At 39.3% G+C, this 18244-nt stretch overlaps 5 protein-coding genes across 5 annotated transcripts; 2 read left to right on the top strand and 3 right to left on the bottom strand.

Moving 5' to 3' along the window:
- Positions 1-7: 7 nt before the first annotated feature.
- On the bottom strand, positions 8-1396 carry LOC111462615 (peroxidase 31-like). The gene has a single exon (XM_023106262.1). The coding sequence runs from the start codon at positions 1203-1205 to the stop codon at positions 108-110; it is 1098 nt and encodes a 365-aa protein (XP_022962030.1). The 5' UTR covers positions 1206-1396; the 3' UTR covers positions 8-107.
- Positions 1397-5256: 3860 nt separating this feature from the next.
- Positions 5257-8113, top strand: LOC111464286 (xyloglucan glycosyltransferase 4-like). The gene is made up of 4 exons (XM_023108431.1): positions 5257-6262; positions 6350-6658; positions 6734-7138; positions 7213-8113. The coding sequence occupies exons 1-4, from the start codon at positions 5630-5632 to the stop codon at positions 7852-7854; spliced, it is 1989 nt and encodes a 662-aa protein (XP_022964199.1). The 5' UTR covers positions 5257-5629; the 3' UTR covers positions 7855-8113.
- A 1204-nt stretch (positions 8114-9317) lies between these two features.
- On the bottom strand, positions 9318-10637 carry LOC111464296. The gene has a single exon (XM_023108442.1). It carries the CDS (start codon positions 10097-10099, stop codon positions 9548-9550), a length of 552 nt encoding a protein of 183 aa, XP_022964210.1. The 5' UTR covers positions 10100-10637; the 3' UTR covers positions 9318-9547.
- Positions 10638-11281: 644 nt separating this feature from the next.
- Positions 11282-14507, bottom strand: LOC111455487 (WAT1-related protein At3g28050-like). Its single transcript, XM_023097205.1, has 7 exons — positions 14219-14507; positions 14071-14136; positions 13867-13980; positions 12644-12881; positions 12027-12185; positions 11786-11937; positions 11282-11652 (listed from the first exon to the last, which is right to left on the bottom strand). The coding sequence occupies exons 1-7, from the start codon at positions 14407-14409 to the stop codon at positions 11457-11459; spliced, it is 1116 nt and encodes a 371-aa protein (XP_022952973.1). The 5' UTR covers positions 14410-14507; the 3' UTR covers positions 11282-11456.
- A 1225-nt stretch (positions 14508-15732) lies between these two features.
- Positions 15733-17536, top strand: LOC111431288 (RING-H2 finger protein ATL46-like). Its single transcript, XM_023067874.1, has one exon. It carries the CDS (start codon positions 16240-16242, stop codon positions 17353-17355), a length of 1116 nt encoding a protein of 371 aa, XP_022923642.1. The 5' UTR covers positions 15733-16239; the 3' UTR covers positions 17356-17536.
- The last annotated feature ends 708 nt before the right edge of the window (positions 17537-18244 follow it).

Genomic DNA, 18244 nt, shown 5'->3' with positions numbered 1-18244 from the left:
AGAACAATGGCGATATCTTCACTTTACTTTGGATCTTATAATAATCGATCATAAACAATCAAAAAGAGGGGTATAGAATCGAAATTGGAATGAAACACGAATTCAGATCAGTTAAAGGCATCGCACCTGCGTCTAATTTCTCCTTGGTTTCCCACTTTGACGCCATAGCCACCGAGCTTCACCATTGCTCGAGAAAACGCCTCGAAGAAGGCTCTCTCATCTGCAGCGTATTTCTCCACCCACGGCCGTGTTCTTGAATCGCTGTAAAATCCGCCGTCGGATTTCAGAACCCCTAACCCCTTCTGCAAATTCTTGAAATACATGTTGTCGAATTTGTTCGGCGTCATAATGTCGTTGAAAACGGACAGAGTCGGATTCTTCTGGTAATCAGCGCAAGCTCTCTGTAACCCTAATGCGAATCTAGGGTTATAATGGCTGTCGTAGGGCGGCGATTTGCTGTAATTGAAGATCCCAGACGTGAACTCCTTGCAATGCGAGAAGCCAATCGAATGAGCGCCGCTTAACGCCACCATTTCCTGAACGGAAAATCCTCTGGAGCCGAACATTCCAATGATCTCAGAGACACTCATGGAGGGTCTGGGGAGAGTGCCTTCAATGGCGGCGGCTCTGGAAATTTTCGCGTCTTTTCGGCCGAGAAAGACGGTGTAGTACGGGCCGCCGACCATAGTGAGGAGGTCGCGAGTGGCGGTGGCTAGAATGTCAGCACAGGAGACGGTGTTGGGGCAGGAGAGTTCGAGGGCGGTTTTGGCTCGGACGACGACGTCGAAGGCGTCTCCGGGCAGGGAGAGGTTGATGTCAGCGTCGCGCTCGGCGGAGTTGAAAGGGGTGGAGGAGATGAGGATGGAGGCATCGCAGCCGTTGGGGAGACAGTCGTGGAAGAAGAGGCGGAGGGTGGCGGCAGCGGTGGTCGGGTTGGTGATTTGCTTGTTGGTGACGGTGTCGCGGATGATCTGAGAGAATGCAGGACAGGAATTGCGGTAGTAGTCGGCGGAGAGAGTGGCAGTGGCGGAATGAGTGAAGGCGGAGAGGAAAAGGAGAATGAGAAAGGCCATGGCGGAGAGAGAGAGAGAGAGAGAGAGAGAGAGAGAGAAACAGAGAGAACTGAAGAAGAAGAAGAAAGAAGAAGAAGACGACAGGGAATCGAGAGGGCCCAGTAGGTGAAGGATTTTGATTGTTGCGGCCATACGTTGGCTGCCGACGGCGTGGTGCAGGCAGGTCGATGAACCCAAATGTCTCTCACCTCACCTCTAATCTCAATGGACAAACCTTACATCGCTTCCACTGATTTCACCAAACATGTCATCCATATGCCTTTCAGTTTCCTACCGCATTTGCATGTGATGCTACAATCTTATCTTGGTCCCACTTATTATGATTCCATCAATTTTACATTTTTCTCCCATTTTTTTTTTTCTCGTTTTGGCCCCTTACTTATTTCGTTAGCCTTGCAATTTTAAAACGCATGAAACCTTAATTTTGGGATCAATGTCTAGCTTGCACACCATTGGTTGACTACCTATACTATTTGTAACGGTCAAAGTCTACCGTTAGTAGATATTGACCATTCTAGTCCATTACGCATTGTTATCAGTCTCACGGTTTTAAAACATGTCTGCTAAGGAGAGGTTTTCACATCCTTATAAAAAAAAATGTTTAGTTCTCCCTTTATTAGATCTCACATTAACCGAAAAGAGTAACAAAACATTTTTATAAGAGTGTGAAAACCTCTCTTTACTAGACGTATTTTAAAATCGTGAAAATGACAACGATGCGTAACGGATTAAAACAAGCACTATCTACTAGAGGTAGACTTGAGTTGTTACAAATGATATTAAGAATCAAATCCTGTGTGGTGATGCTAGCTCCAAAGAGTAAATTGTGAGATTTCATGTTCATGAACTTGAGTTGTTACGTCCTCGGATGATTATAGAATTGGGATGTTAGTGAAGAAAATAAAGTTACATGAAAGTTGGTAGATACTAATGAAAACTTAATTGGAGGTCCACATCAACAGCTCAATAGCAACTCATCTTATGATGCAATTGAGTGGCCCCTTACCATTGTTATATCACACATCTTCATCATCATTAAATGGGTATTTGAATTCCATGTTCCCAAGGACTTCTACCACGTGTGGACATTTTGAAATGAAATAAAAATTAAGAGTATATAAGCAATGTGAATGATCAAGTTGGATACGTAGTGGAAAGTTGTGCATTGAAATTGAAGTTGGTATCATAATAATAAGAAGAAGAAGAACATGAATTCATGAAGCTTTTTATTTGCAAGCTTTGACATTATTATTGACTAATGGGAGTAATGTTGTTGGACATGAAGAACATGAAGAACATGATCCTACTCCCTCACTCAGCTTCAGCTTCAGCTTCATGTCTTAATTGGTTCACTGCTGATGTGATCAGCCTCAACCTGCCCCTCAACCTTCACATTGCTTCTCACACAGCCACAAGACGGGCACGGTCCCATCCATTGGCTCGACGAACCCTGGCACCCCGAGCCACTGCAGCATCGGTTGCCTGGATTCTGCATACACCCACCTCCATTTTGCACACAAGGAGGGTTGTTGTAGTCGCCACCGCCGCCACCGCCACCGACACCGACACCGACACCGCCGCCGCAATTCCCGGTGTGGTCGAAATTGCAGCAGTCCTGCGCGTAAGGCAGAAGATGGCCGACGATGTCACTCTGGGCAATGGGGACGTGGAGAGGTTCTTGATTGGGGAAGGCAAGGTGAAGGGTGGAGAAGAGCATAAAGAGAGTGAGGAACTTGGATTTAGAGAAGGCCATTTGTAGTGGTGGTGTGTGTGTATGTGTGTGTGTGTTTGAAAGCCAAGATGGGGCATGGCCTTTTATATGGGTTTGATGGGTATGAAGAAAATGCATACGCAACAAGAGCGTTGTGTGTATTCTTCTTTAATTTCTTGGAATTCGGAGGCCATCATTGTGTGAACTCTTTCTTTATCTGCTGCTTCCATTCAATTGCATACAACAAATCAACATTAGATTACAATTCATATTCCAACCATTTAAATCATATTATGTTATGGGTGCCTAATAAGCCCATACACTATTAGGCCCACTTTCTTGCCGGCCCTAAAAATGGTTTAAACCTAGAAACTAGTAGGAGAGAACGAAACATTCCTCGTAAGGGTGTAGAAACCTTTACTTAACAGACGCAAACCTTAGGGGAAAACACGAAAGAGAAAACCCAAAAAGGTAGAGAGATAGCAATGAGTTTAGGTTGTTATAAATGATATAGAACTAGACACTGGGCAATGTGTCAACGAAGACGTGAGCCTTAAGGGGTGGATTGTGTCAACCAAGACGTGGATCTCTCGATTGGAGAGGAGACCTCTCTCTAACCAACTCATTTTAAAATTTTGAGAGGAAGTCGAATGGAAGACAATGATTTAGATAACTTAATGGCGTGTATATATTCGTACTGACATTTATAACTAATATAGAGTCGTTTGAATTCGTGTAACTTACCAATATTTGAAACTAGCTTTTTGCACGAGCAATGTTTGAACGAGTTAGACTAATAAAATTTCAAAATAACCGATAGATTCTAAATTGTGTGGTGGAGCCAAGAGAGAGAGAGAATTGAGAAAGGGTTTAGGGGGATGGTCTTCTGGTGAGAGGGCAGAAGCCTTAAATGTGCATGTCTTTGTTCCAACCCTCACATGTTTCTACCTGTCTATCTTCTTTTTCTCTTATAAACCTCCCCGTCCCCACCACCGCACACCTCTCCCTTTCGAGAGAGAGAAGAACGGGGAGGTAGAATTCGAGCAGAAACATTGAGAATTGTTGAGAAAGGAGTTTCACATCGGCTAATTAAGATAAGGGGTTTATAATAAATTTATAAGAGGTTCTACTCAAAGTAAACACTATCATACTATTGTAGAGAGTCATGATTACTAACAGAGGTCAGACCGAAGAAAATGAAGAGAATTTAGGGAGTTAGGAGCACATGGGGGCGAGTAATTAAGGAAGAAGGACAGGCAATTTGGTGATGTGAGTGTGTGTGGCCAACGAGATAAGTCGGGTTTATACGAAATACACTTAGAAATATGCAAATTGAAGATCGGAAGACAAATGGCCATGTGTTTGATTTGATTGGATTATAGATGGTATGATAAGAAGTATCATATGCTTATGTTTGGAAATTGATTGATTGAGATGTGAATCTGGTAATTATGGTCATCATATTAATATTATGATAATGTGTATGCAATAATTCTTTATTTTTTTTAGATGAAAACTTTATTATAAAATTGAATGTCAGATTTATGATATATTAAACCATAATAAAATATGCTTTACTTTAGATGACATAGAGTTAAATCTACATAAAGTGAGACATCGGATGCTGAGCTCACTATTATTCAATGCAAAACTTAAATTAACTTACCTTACTCTTAATTAAATTCTCTCCTTCATATTAAATATTATTAATTGGTCAAACCTATAAATTATTAGTTATGTAAAAATTATATGTGACACAGTAAAGAAGAGTACATGAATGAACCGAAATTACAATCGAATAACTAACATAAAATAATTAAAAGTCAGTGTTTATACCGATTAAATGCATATTTCAGCTCAAGAATTAATATAATTTTATTTTATTAATTTTGTCCCAAACATTGATGACCCACTTAACTATAAAATAATATTTAAAATGTACCCCACAAAATACTAATATTGGCCTTCCTCCACCGCCAATTAGAGTAAAAACATAACTCGACGGGATTGGTCGTATGGCCGATCGACATGCATTATATATCACAATCACACTTTTTTGAAACTCATATAGCGATTGTGTAACGCATTTACTCTTGTTTCGTCGTTGAGTAAATCAGCTAACGAAAACTGAAATCATCAGTGGCACAAAGAACTTATCTCGCAATTTTTACTACCGTTCTTGAAAACGTCTTGAAAAACATGTACATAATCATAGACCACATGACAACATGTTAAGTGAGAGAGAGAAAAAAACAATAATTAAAAGGGGAAAATTGTTGTCTTAATAATTACATAATCACATACCCAAACCTTAGCAATATAATAATTAGTTAATGTAATCAGATTCCCATTAAAGTTAAGATAATAGATCGGATACCATTTTTCACATAATTTTCTACATTATTATTTTTATTTTTATTTTTATTTTTAGGTTTTCGTTTTCATTGAAAAGGTGTTCTTAATTTTGTTCTGAAATTGTTCTGTTCTGTTACAGTAGGGCTGATTGTAATGGCCCTACTCAACACAAACAAATTTATCTTTTCAAAAAAAAAAAAAAAAACCCTTTGTTCTTCCTTTATGAATCGTTCGGCTGAGCAAATTGAGATCCATTTCTTCTCTGTTTTGTTCTGTCAACTCTCATGGGAAACTCCCCCTCACCTTCTGGATTCGGTTTCCCTTTAATAATTTAAACCCCATTTCTCAGATCTCTCTCTTCCCCATACTACAAATCACACTTTTCTGACGATTTCTCCTCTCGTTTCTTCTTCCAACTCAAAATTCCCCATCTGGGTGTTTCTTCTTTTGCTCTGTTTCTTTCCAGTTCTTCATTTGAGTCCATACCCAGATGGCTCCCACCTCTCTTGTGGTTACAATCGAGAAGAACTTAATGGAAATCAATGGCTCTGATTCTTTGTTGCTTCCCGAGAAGCAGAAGGCTGCCAGTCCCAAGCAACTCACCTGGGTTCTTCTCCTCAAAGCTCACAGAGCTCTGTTTTTCTTCTCGTGGTTCGCCATCACTGTCAAGACTCTGTTTGCTTCTGTTAAGAAGCGCATTGCTCATGCGGATGTTAACGAAGAGGGTTCCAAGAGCCGAGGGAAGTTGTATAGGTTCATTAAAGCTTTTCTCGCTATTTCTATTGCGGGTTTGATTGTTGAACTTGTTGCCCATTTCAAGAAATGGAATCTGCGAATGATTCACCCATTGGAGCTCGAGGTTCATGGGCTTCTCCAATGGTTTTATGTCTCCTGGCTTTCGTTTCGAGTTGATTACATTGCTCCATTGGTGTTAATGCTTTCTAAATTCTGCATTGTTCTGTTCATGATCCAATCTCTTGATCGCCTTGTTCTCTGTGTTGGCTGCTTTTGGATCAAATTCAAGAAAATCAAACCCATCATTCAAGATGACGCTTATGATTTGGAAGATGCTTCAACTTTTCCGATGGTTCTAGTTCAAATCCCAATGTGCAATGAGAGAGAGGTAATGAATCGAAAACTTCCCTGATTTCACTTTTGAGCACTAACACTTGATCTGATCTGTTGTGATTTGTTATCACCATTGAAATAGGTTTATGCACAATCAATTGCTGCTGCTTGTGAGCTTGACTGGCCGAGGAATCGGATTTTGATTCAAGTTCTTGATGATTCAGACGATGGAAATCTTCAGCGTTTGATCAAAGAAGAAGTTCTGTCATGGAATGAAAAGGGTGTTAATATTGTTTATAGACATAGATTGATCCGAACTGGGTATAAAGCTGGGAATCTCAAGTCCGCCATGGCTTGTGATTATGTTAAAGATTATGAGTTTGTAGCTATTTTGGATGCTGATTTCCAGCCCAACCCTGATTTCCTTAAACTCACTGTCCCCCATTTCAAGGTACTTATATGAACTTTTCTTAATCAATGGAACCTTTTGTGGAAGCTTGCTTACATGTTTTGAACATGTCAACAGGGAAATCCTCAGCTCGGTCTCGTCCAAGCTCGGTGGGCGTTCGTTAACCGGGACGAAAACTTACTTACACGACTCCAAAACATCAACTTGTGCTTCCATTTTGAAGTGGAGCAGCAAGTTAATGGGGCATTCCTGAACTTCTTTGGATTCAATGGAACGGCGGGCGTTTGGAGAACGGAAGCGCTTGAGGAATCTGGTGGCTGGCTCGAGAGGACGACGGTGGAAGATATGGATATTGCAGTTCGAGCTCACTTGAAGGGATGGAAATTCATCTTCCTCAATGATGTCAAGGTGCTGTGTGAGTTGCCTGAATCATATGAAGCTTACAAGAAGCAGCAACACCGTTGGCATTCTGGTCCAATGCAGCTCTTCAGATTATGCCTTCCTTCCATCATTACTTCAAAGGTAAACTCTCAAACACATTCCTATGTCGTATGATCGACTCGTTGAGCTTAAACCGATCGGTTGGATTTGTGCAGATATCAATATGGAAGAAGACGAACTTGATATTCCTGTTCTTTCTCCTGAGAAAGCTCATACTTCCCTTTTACTCATTCACTTTGTTTTGTGTCATACTTCCATTGACAATGTTCATTCCAGAAGCAGAATTGCCTCTCTGGGTAATCTGCTACATCCCAGTCTTCATGTCATTGCTAAACATTCTTCCATCCCCTAAATCCTTCCCTTTCTTGATCCCATACCTCTTGTTTGAGAACACCATGTCTGTCACAAAGTTCAACGCCATGGTTTCGGGGCTATTCCAGCTTGGAAGTTCATACGAATGGATTGTGACTAAAAAGACAGGACGATCATCCGAATCCGACTTCCTGGCATTTGCCGAGCGCGAGTCTAAAACTACAAACGAGGAGAAGATTCTGAGGAGACATTCGGAGTCAGGGCTCCAGTTGTTGAGTAAATTGAACCAACAAGAGAAGCAAATGGGTTCAAAGAAAAAGAGAAACAAGGTGTATAGAAAAGAACTGGCTCTTGCTTTTCTGCTGCTAACTGCATCAGCTAGAAGCTTGTTGTCAGCACATGGAGTTCACTTCTATTTCTTGCTATTCCAAGGTTTGTCATTCCTGGTGGTGGGTTTTGACTTGATTGGTGAGCAAATGAACTGAAAAAGTACGATTTGGAGTGAATTTGATGAAGTTTCTTTTGGTGTTTTAGGCCCTTATAAAAAAAAACTGGGCAGAAATGAACTAAAAATGACAGATTTTCAAAAGGGTATTTGGTGTTTGAAAATTGGTAGATAAAGATTTTGGAGGTTTTTTGTTCAGTAAATTTGTACAATATAATGATACGATATAGTATTGTTAGTATATGGGTTTCAAACACAAAATAATGGGAATTCTGAGTCTAAGAGACAAGTTATTTTGATGTTGTTCTTGTTTCTTCTTTTTATTTAGAAAAACAGAATATACATTATAATATATACTATAAAACTCCCCCTAATCTCGAACAAATTTGTCAGCCAGCTGTTCTCGAGTCTTCTTATATCCTATGGACACAAAATCCGTGTTGTATTTTCTGAAGAATGAAATGACAATTCGCTCATGAAACACGGAAAATGTTGATCTTGTATGTTCCTTAGATCTTGCCCAAACTACGGTTAAAAAACATTCGAACTTTCATCTGACCATGAACTTTATACAAGATTTCATGTCCAAGGGCTGCCTGCTTGGTTCTTGCCATGTCTACAGAAGCAGAAGCTCAGAGCTATGACTATGGCTCCAAGAGTTAGGCCATTGATGTGGCGTTGGCTTGCTAAAGCCAATACGACACTCTAAAAATTGATAGCATTTCAATATGGTTAGAGAGCTTACTTGCACGTCTTCTCCTTGGCCTTTATATAGACATGAAGCTCAAAAAACTCATCCTTACGAGCAATCTGAGTGGTCCATTAGGTGTGAAGCTTATCTTCACTAAATTGAAAGAAAAACATGAATATGAACAATTCAATAAACATTATAATCATATAATAAGTACAAAAGGGAAAAAAAGAATGCTTTTATATCACTTTCAACATCATCATTATCATCACTTATAGTATGAACTTATTCCTTGAGCCCCTGATATCACTTTTGTTGCTATCTCATGAGGCATAGAGACTTGAAAGCCTCCATGTTTTCTATGGGTAAGTCTCTTGTGATCTAAGGCGCATCGAGGTGTATCGAGTAAGCGACTGATGAACTCATACAGAATAAACAACTAACCAGAGAATGTTTATAGATAATTCAGGAAACAGATGAATCAGATCAACCCACGACGACCTCAACGACAGACTGAACGAGGGTAGCTAAAGCATATGCTTCTACGAGAAAGAAACACGAGTACCGACATGAATACAGTGGAGACGAACATCAACTAATAACAGAGAAACTCAAAAAGGTTAGGCCATGGAGATATGGTTTGAATCAAAGATTCATTAACAAACATATGAGATTGAAATCTACCAAGCATTGTTTAATTCAAATACCTCTTTGAGTTAGATCTAGAGCAGAAAGTTTTAATAAGACTTTGGTGTTCATGATGCATTGCATACTGCAACTTGCAAGTACAAGCGTTTATCCAAGAGAAATTATATGTGAAAGGTGTAAACCTTTAACATTCATTTCATGTTTCAACAGAATCCAATGTGTTTATTAAATGAACTAGCAAGTAAGATTCAACTTGAATATAAAAGAGATCAAATTCATAACATGAAATACAAAATGCATCCTTATTTGTAATGCTCTAGCGCCTAAACAGGACCTCTAAAACAGCTACAATAAATTTAAGGTTGTACAAGTTCATAAGGAAGAGGTATCAGATTCAAGCTTCGAGAGTGTTGCCAAGAACAAAAGAGAAGAGCTCTCGAACAGGGGAAAATTCGACCAACCCAATATCAATTGCATACCCGGATACTGGTAGCTTCAAATCCCTTAGAACACAAAATGCCTCAGCCATTCGAGCCTTGGGCACCTCCTGAGCAACAGCGCAATGGGGAATCCAGGAGCCAAGGCGATATTCCTCTCCAGTTTCAATTCCTTCTTTCCTCATTGCTTCGCACAATTGAGACTGGAATTGGAGGAGTGAAATCGAAGGCGCTGGACCGAGAAAGAGAATGTTGTTGTCATTGGGAAGGCTGCCAATTGACGCTAAGGACAAAGGCAGAGGTTCCTGTTTCGAAGCGAAATTCTTAACGATGGATTCAACTTTTGTGGGTTCGAGGAAAGGGCTGGAAAATAGGGTAATGTGAGGGCGCGATTCAATTTCGATGAGTTGGGTACTGATTTGACGGCGAGCTAGTACATTCCAAGCCTTGAGAACCTGATTTTCAAGTGCCGGATCGAAATAGAGCTCGATCGCAAAACCTTGTGACATCGCCTTAGAACACAAACTCCTCAAACTAAATTAGTGAACAACGGGGAGAAATAAACGAAACCCAGAAACAAGGAAATTCGAAACCCTAGAGATACAACACAAAAACGGAAGAAAACACGAAGACCCAGAAGAAATCGATGAACCCAGATGCCCAAAAACCTAAATTTACGAGAAAAGGGTAAAAGAGAAATGGAAAATACAAATTTGAAGACGAGAGTTTCAGAAGGTTAGCGCGAAAAGGGGATTAAGAAGTGGAAGAACAAAGGCAGGTAAAGCGTTGAAGTGAAGCTAAGAGTGGAAAATGGATGGGAAATTGAGAGAGGGATCAAGGGAAAGGCTCTGCAAGAGACTGTGGGAGTTGGAAAGCCACTTGCTAAGAGCCGAACCAGATTAGATGTCCGCCGAGTGGATCGAAACGAGGAAGACACAGGGTGAGAGGGAGGAAAGAGGGAGGGAAAGTGGGCATCGGTCGGCCCGCTTAAACCTCCGAGCCAACCAGCGTTGAACTTGAACCCGTTTGGTAGACCCAATTGTTCTTCAACACTTCTAAAGTTGAGTATGAATTTGAATTATGTTTCAATTTGATTCTCCTTATCTCCAACCGGGAGCCACTGGCATGGTCTATTTTGACCCGTTATTGTTAGGAATCACGACTCTCCACAATGTATGATATTCTCCACTTTAACTTCTCAAAAGGCCTCGTACCAATGGAGACGGTATTCCTCACTTGTAAACCCACGATCTTCCACTGAATTAACCTATGTGTGGCTCACTCCCAATAATCCTCAAAAGTTATGTATTACCAGTTTCCAAGTCTTTATAAAAAATGTTTCATTTTCCTCTCTAACCGATGTGATATCTCACAATCCATCCCTTTTGGGAGCCAAAACCCTTATCGGCACTCGTTCCTATCTCTATTCGATGTGGGATCTCACAATCCACCTCTTTCGTAGCCCAGTGTCCTTGCTAGCATTCATTCTTCTCTCAAATCGATGCGGAATCTCACAATCCACTTCCTTTTTAGCCTAATGTTCTCGCTGGCACTCATTCCTCTCTTTAATCGATGTGGGATCTCACATCAATCTTCTATATCAAATTCATTAAGCTAATCTTCCGTTAACCAGTATAGTAACAAATCAAGTTATAGTGCGTTTATAGTATTTTATGAGACAATAGCGCTAATGATTTAAAATTACCTTGATTATCACATTTGATTTTACATGGTCGATGTTAAAGATATTTACAACCCTATGACATGCTTTGACCACTAACAAATTTTACATTTTTCCTTCCATGTTCGGCCATAGCCAACGCTTGAAGGTAAATAAAAGCTGTACCAGTCATTTTCATGGCCTTTTCATACATGATCTGAACTGTATCTCTGTGAGTTGTAGTTTCCAAGAAGAGGTACTTTCTGATCTTCATGTGGTTCCTTGTCATCACTAACATTATGGCTATGCCTTTCTTTTTCTTCTTCATCGCCCACTTCTTCTCTTGTTTTTCCCCACATTACAGTATAAAACCCTATGGAAATTATGGATGCTCCAATAAGACTGCAACACAACCAAAGTTTAACCTTCTTCAAGTTAGTTTAAGTGGTAGAAGAATTCATGTAAGAAACTTGAGGTTTTAGAGTTACAAAAGGGAAAGCTAATTCCAGAATTCTCCCTCTGTTTGTTGTCATACCTTCCAAGATATAGAGAATCACCAAGAAACAGAACACCCATTACAATGGCAACGACAATCGACAGTGGCTTAAACATCGCTACAAACACTGGCCCTTTCAACCGGAGTGCCCATGTATGAACTGTATTATTCAAGCATGATCCAAAAAGTCCCTGAAAGTATAGAAAAGAAAAAAAGAACAAAGTTTTGTTAGATATCATTGTGAAATGAATTGTATTGAGTGGCTTTTCTTGGTTCTTACGGAGCATAAAACAGAGGCCAACGCTGTATTTTGCCTCAAAATCCAAGCACTTGGATCTGTCTCTAAGATCACACCTACAACTGCAGCTATGAAGGCCACAGTTATGTTGTAGAAGAAGATCACTGTTGCCTCTTCTGGGTATTCCTTCATTATTTTTGTCTGAAAAAATGTTCAACAGTTTCAAGGTTGGTTATATTCATATTGAAATTTCTTCACAAAAAATAGACATAGAACACGTTTTGAGGCATCGATTAAAGCTCTAATAGTACCGCTTTTAAAGTTAGGAGACATCCAATTAAAGTTAGGGAGAGATTTCTACCCCTTCTAAACAATGTTTCGTTTCCCTTTCTAACCGACGTGGGATCTCACGGATTGTGAAATCCTACATCGACTAGAGAGGAGAATGGGTGCCAACGAGGACACTGGCCTCAAAAGGGGTGGATTGTGAGATCACACATGGGTTGGAGAGAGGAACGAAACACTCTTTACAAGGGTGTGGAAACCTCTCCCTAAGATACGCGTTTTAAAAACCTTGAGGGAAAACAAAAGCCCAAAGATTACAATATATGATAGCAATGGGCTCGAGCTCTTACAAATAATATGATGATGAAATTTACCTGAACAATGTACCAAAGTGGAACCAAGATATATTCAGCAGTCAAGAGAAGGCTGCCAATGACCCAATTAGAATCTGAAGAGGTAAGTGGATGATGGAGGGAAAGAGATGTGGGTGGTGAAGAGAATATGACCCTTGGACCCTTGTAAAGAGTAACTACAAATGCACCTGATATGGATATTATGGTGCCCATTACTTTTGCTTGACTGCTACTGCTCTTCATCACCACTTTCTCCATCCTTTCATCATACACGCATAATCAAATTATTGAATCAAAAGGATAACAAACCAACCTATCTTATTTTTAATGGACAAAACCACTTCACATGCATTATCAGATTCTTTTTCTTGAATTATTCAGATGAAGAAGCCATAAGAACTCCACGACTTCATCCAAGTTAACTTCATCAAATTTACCAATAATTTGCATAAAAAGGAACAAAAGTGTCTTATCAAACAAATTTCAATTCATCTTTAAATTTTCTAATTGGTCAAGGAGAGATAGCCTCTCTGTATCTTTCTCCAATTTGGCAAGTGACCACTTTTTTTGTGGCTTAAAGGCTCAGGATTTTACACAGACGTGTGTTATACATGCTCCTCATACTCTACAAGCAAAACAAAAACGACAAAAATAAAATGGATATTTTAATGATTGATTTTGATGTTTTTTTGAAAAGAAAAAAAAACATTAAATTTGATAATAAAGTAAGTAAGTTTGCGACCATCTCCTAATAATTTTAATCACACAACTTTCATTATTAGATATAAGATTAATTCGTAACAAGTTTAAATAAAAGCATGGATTAAAAATTTTAATTAGATAAACTTTTGTGATGAATCATGACTTCTAAATTAATAAAAGAAGTGGATCGATTTAAATTTAAATATAGTTTAATATAGAGATTTTATTAATATTTTCATCACATTTCAAGGAAAGCCTGACCTTGGGAAGAAAAAACAAAAAATATTAGATGGCCCCACTTGTTGAAAAAATTGTGGTGTGGGCACTTTAATAATAAGACATAATAGAATAGACTTTTTTATAATAGAAAAGAAATAATGAATTTGAGTGTAAAAGATGGAAATGGAAATCAGTATTATTTGAGGTAATCTTATGATCCACACAATTCATTGTAATACTATCATATAAATTAATATATTTTTAAATAAGTTTTGGTTTCAATTATTGTATTAAAAGAGAAAGAGAAGTGGGGGAAGAGGAACCTGAAAATGATGGCGAGAATGAAAGTGAAAGCAGGAACAAGGTTGCTGATGGCGGAAGCAAGAGTCGGAGAACTGTAATTGATTCCCGTGTATCCCATTATCTGCGAACAAGAACTGCAAACAAACTTCCGATTCAATTCAATTTTTCGAACAAAAGCAAAATCAATTAAATTCCATATGAATTAGGTCACAGAGATGGAGCACCCGATGAGTCCGAGAAGAGCGATCTTGGAGAGTATAGAGAAATTGAGCGGTGGAAGCCGCGTGGATCTACAAAATCAAAATCTAAAAATTACTTGATCGAAAGAGAGAAAGAAAGAAAGAATTAATCGAGAAAGAGAGAGAAGAAGACCTGCGAGAGATGAAGGGAGAAGGGAGGAGGAAGAAGGCTGCGAGGGAGTAAGAATAAACGATGAAGACGTGGTGGCTCATGCCGGAGGCGGTGGCGGCTTTGAAAAGAGTGTTGAGACCGACGTTGATGCACTCCATGGTTACCATCGCCGGAAATGGCAGAACGCCTTCCATAAAGTAACTTCCCGCCATGGCGACTTTATTACAGAGTAGAAAGTTTAGTGGGGAAATGCTCTGTTATTGAAGACAACTGGACAGAGTCCGGAGCTGAGGGTTTATATATAAATCAACTCTCAAAAATATATATTTTTTTTAAAAAAAAAACAAACAAAAATTGTTGGAAATGATGTAATAAAGAGACCATCTGTGGACGGTTTGTTGCATGCATATTAGGACACCACACTCTCCCCTTTTTTTACTTTTTAATATTTTTGCTCCAAATGGAAATAATACTCGGACACGGTGTCAGTTTTACAATTTTAAAACCTATTTGTTAGAGAGAGTTTTCTATATTTCTATAAAAAATAATTTATTTTACTCTCGACGTGAAATCTTACGACAATCAATATTATTATTTAAAATTTTTATTAGGTTATCGAGAAGAAAATTGTATTAATAAGAGGTTGAAAAATGAAAGTAGCAACCTAATAATAGTTTACTAATAAGCTCAAAGTTAACTGGTGAGACGGCATTAGGTCATAACCATGAATAAATAATTATAATAATAATATGAAGGTATTGGCTTCCTAGTATAGTCCAATGCATATAATATATAGTTACCTCAAATAATATAATATAAGGAAGGCGTAGATGGTGTGACATATTAGTAGCAGGTGGATCCAGGCCCAAGCCCAGGCCCAAGTCCAAGCTAGTTTGTTTGAAACAGGTTCATGGGAAACCCTCTGGTCTGTGGAGATGAATTGCCCACAAGGCCCTACAACAATATGAAATCCCTCATCGGAACTTTGAAACTTTCATACCTACTTTTTAAGTGAATATGGGCTGATGGAGTTCCATAGCCATAGCCATGGCAGCACCTCCTTCGAATAAGAACTTTATATGGTTGTGTTTGATATTGGACTCATTGCTTGAGAGGTTCAACTTTTCGCTTGAGATGTTCAACTTTTCCTTGATAAGGAGAGTTTTTACACGTTGTATAAGAATGCTTCATTCTCCGCTCAATATCATGTTAGCTCATTTTTTAAGGAAAAAGGGTCAAACTTTTTATTAAAGAGGATGGAAAAGAGAAGTTTTAGCTTTTTAATTACTTTTGTTGACATTTTTGAAGCCTTCCACTTGCAAAACTCCATTCAAAGCGAGCAAAGAAATGAATCAAAGTGGTAATGAAATTGGTATTCATTTGCTTTCCCTCCCACTTAGTTTCAAAAGGAAAACCATTATGCTTTCCTTAAAACTCCCTAATTTCCAACACAAACAAATCAATACATTTATATTATCCCAATTATATTTTTAAAAAAGAACATTCACATGTTACATCCCCAAACTCCAAGTAATGTCTTGAAACAAAGCATGAATTTGGGTGTGAATTTTGTTCTTATTTCCATTATTATTATATCATGTTTTGTCTCAAATCCAGCCATTACCATTAACAATGGACGCGATGGTTGAGCTGCAATCTACTCCACCCCTTCTCTCCAACCCCAACTCTTTCACACTTCCCTTTGTCTCCCATGGTTGACCAATCCCTCTCCCACGCTCTCTCCCTGCGCGTATCTCCCAACCCACCGCCTCTTTTCCTTCTCCTCTCCTTTACTCTTCTGGGTATCTCCCATTCTTCCCAAAACACACGGAGAACCGAAAACCCTCCGTCCCCTTCAAAACCCATCTTCTCTTTTCGCCTCTGGTTTAGGGTTTTTGCTTGTTTTTGCATTGTTGTAGTTCACTGATTTTGGGGCTTCGGGCTTGGTTCGATCTCTGAGAAGCGGAGGGTGTATGGTTTTAATTTCAGTATTTTGATCTCTGGAATGTCAAAATTGGTTTCTGGAGCAACCCCATTTGAAAATGACTCGGATTCGGCATCAAATCTTTCAGAAAGATGGATTTCTGAGCTACCCTCCTCCTATGCCGCCTTCTTCTTCTTCCCCTTTTGATGTAATTTACAATAAGGAACCTACCCCACCAGCACCGCCATCTGCAACCTCGTCCGGTACGAGGATAAGTCCAGCAGTTCTTTTTATCATAGTGATTTTGGCTGTTCTGTTCTTCATTTCTGGTCTGCTCCATCTTCTTGTTAGATTCCTTATAAAGCACCCATCTTCCTCAGCCTCCTCTCAATCCAACAGAAACCCAGAACTTTCTCCTTCTGATGCACTTCAAAGACAGCTTCAGCAGCTCTTCCATCTCCATGATTCTGGTTTAGATCAAGCTTTTATAGACGCACTTCCTGTTTTTAAGTATAAGGAGATAGTGGGGCTTAAGGAGCCATTTGATTGTGCTGTTTGCTTGTGTGAGTATTCTGAAAAGGACCAACTCAGATTACTTCCTATGTGCAGCCATGCCTTCCATGTCAATTGTATAGACACTTGGCTCTTATCAAATTCGACATGCCCTCTTTGTCGAGGAACGCTATTCAACCCCGGTTTTTCAATCGAAAATCCAATGTTCGATTTCAATGAACTGGGAGAAGAAGCTGAATGTGTTGGTAATGCAGATCATAGGTTGCCTAATTGTCAAAAAAGAATGGAGATTCAAGAGGTAGTGAATGAAAAAGGAGGTTTCCCAGTGAAGCTTGGAAAATTCAGAAGAATGAACATAGCTGAGGCTGTAGAGACCGAAGTTGGAGAGACCAGTAGTAGCAACTTGGATGCTAGGAGATGTTACTCAATGGGATCATATCAATACGTTGTTATAGACGCTGAGCTCAGAGTTCCCTTGTCTAGAGCTCAACAAGAGGGTGACCATAAACAGCCCTTCAAAGGGACAGAACCAAAGGGCATTGCAGATTTGGATGGGAAGAAGCTGAATAGTGTAGCTAAAGGAGAGAGTTACTCTGTTTCGAAGATCTGGCTTTGGTCTAAAAAGGGGAAGCATTTGAGTTCTACTGAGCCGCAGATAGGTATGGATTCTTCTCTTAATACAGACTTGCCATGGTTGAGGCAAACACAAGGGCCATCATAAAAATGGCCTAAAAAACTCTGTTTTTTTTCTGAATGTTTGTTGTATCTATTTACATTTTTGTGTTTGAGATTTGGTTGGTGCTAACTTGTGAGGTATTGATTACAACAAAAGTGTTGGTATCCATCCATATGTCTTCCTACCACTGAAACCATAAATCATATCCTTTTTGAGTTTCAAATGATGTCAATATAGAAGGTGTAGAATAGGAAGAGTAGTGATGTCTTGAACACTAATGCAATCAACATGATTAATCGAATGAACTCGGCTCGTGTAGTAGATCTTACTTAAATCATTGTTTCTATTGCCATTAGCCTTGCGATTTTAAAACACGTATGCTAAGGAGAGGTTTCCACACCTTTATAAGGGATGTTTTGTTTCCCTCTCGAGTCGATGTGGATCTCACAATCCACCATCATTGGGAGCCAATTTTCTCGTGCCTCTAATACCATTTGTAATTACCTAAGCCTACAACTAGTAGATATTGTCTGCTTTGGCCCGTTGAGTATTTTTATCAGTCTCGCAATTTTAAAACGTTAAAAAGAGGTTTTCAAACTCTTGTAAAGAATGTTTCGTTCTTCTACCCAAACGTGTGATCTCACAATTACTGTAGGTCTCGAGTTGCAGATTTATAGGTTAGTTAAAATCTTCGAAAGCAGAGAAGAAGGCTTCAAAAGCACTGTCTCTCACTGCGCTGCCATTGCATGATCATCTGTCTAAGATGTGTGAATGAGTGGCCCATGCGCTCTTACTTTTGTCATACCTTTTAAGGCACTTGCCCTCATAGAAGAAGCTTTTCTTTTATGAGGCCCCTCTTGCTTTGAAGGGGAAAGCGAGAGAGAGTGGTGGTGGGATCCATCAAAGGTTTGAAGTTTGATAGAATGAATAGGCA

The sequence above is a fragment of the Cucurbita moschata genome, unplaced genomic scaffold (genome assembly GCF_002738365.1).
Source record: "Cucurbita moschata cultivar Rifu unplaced genomic scaffold, Cmos_1.0 Cmo_Scf00002, whole genome shotgun sequence".
Taxonomy (NCBI): domain Eukaryota; kingdom Viridiplantae; phylum Streptophyta; class Magnoliopsida; order Cucurbitales; family Cucurbitaceae; genus Cucurbita; species Cucurbita moschata.
Note: the sequence above shows the minus strand (reverse complement) of the source record. Positions and strands in the feature narration are given on the sequence as shown.

Excerpts from the sequence above, each read along its gene's own strand:
- LOC111464296 (XM_023108442.1), bottom strand. The coding sequence starts at position 10,099 with ATGTCACAAGGTTTTGCGATCGAGCTCTATTTCGATCCGGCACTTGAA.
- LOC111431288 (XM_023067874.1), top strand. The coding sequence starts at position 16,240 with ATGACTCGGATTCGGCATCAAATCTTTCAGAAAGATGGATTTCTGAGC.
- LOC111455487 (XM_023097205.1), bottom strand. The coding sequence starts at position 14,409 with ATGGCGGGAAGTTACTTTATGGAAGGCGTTCTGCCATTTCCGGCGATG. Across the intron at positions 14,137-14,218 it reads TCTCCCTTCATCTCTCGCAG|ATCCACGCGGCTTCCACCGC; the intron begins GTCTTCTTCTCT and ends TTGATTTTGTAG. Across the intron at positions 12,882-13,866 it reads ATTCTCGCCATCATTTTCAG|GATGGAGAAAGTGGTGATGA; the intron begins GTTCCTCTTCCC and ends GTATGATGAAAG.
- LOC111464286 (XM_023108431.1), top strand. The coding sequence starts at position 5,630 with ATGGCTCCCACCTCTCTTGTGGTTACAATCGAGAAGAACTTAATGGAA. Across the intron at positions 6,263-6,349 it reads CAATGTGCAATGAGAGAGAG|GTTTATGCACAATCAATTGC; the intron begins GTAATGAATCGA and ends CCATTGAAATAG. Across the intron at positions 7,139-7,212 it reads CTTCCATCATTACTTCAAAG|ATATCAATATGGAAGAAGAC; the intron begins GTAAACTCTCAA and ends GGATTTGTGCAG.
- LOC111462615 (XM_023106262.1), bottom strand. The coding sequence starts at position 1,205 with ATGGCCGCAACAATCAAAATCCTTCACCTACTGGGCCCTCTCGATTCC.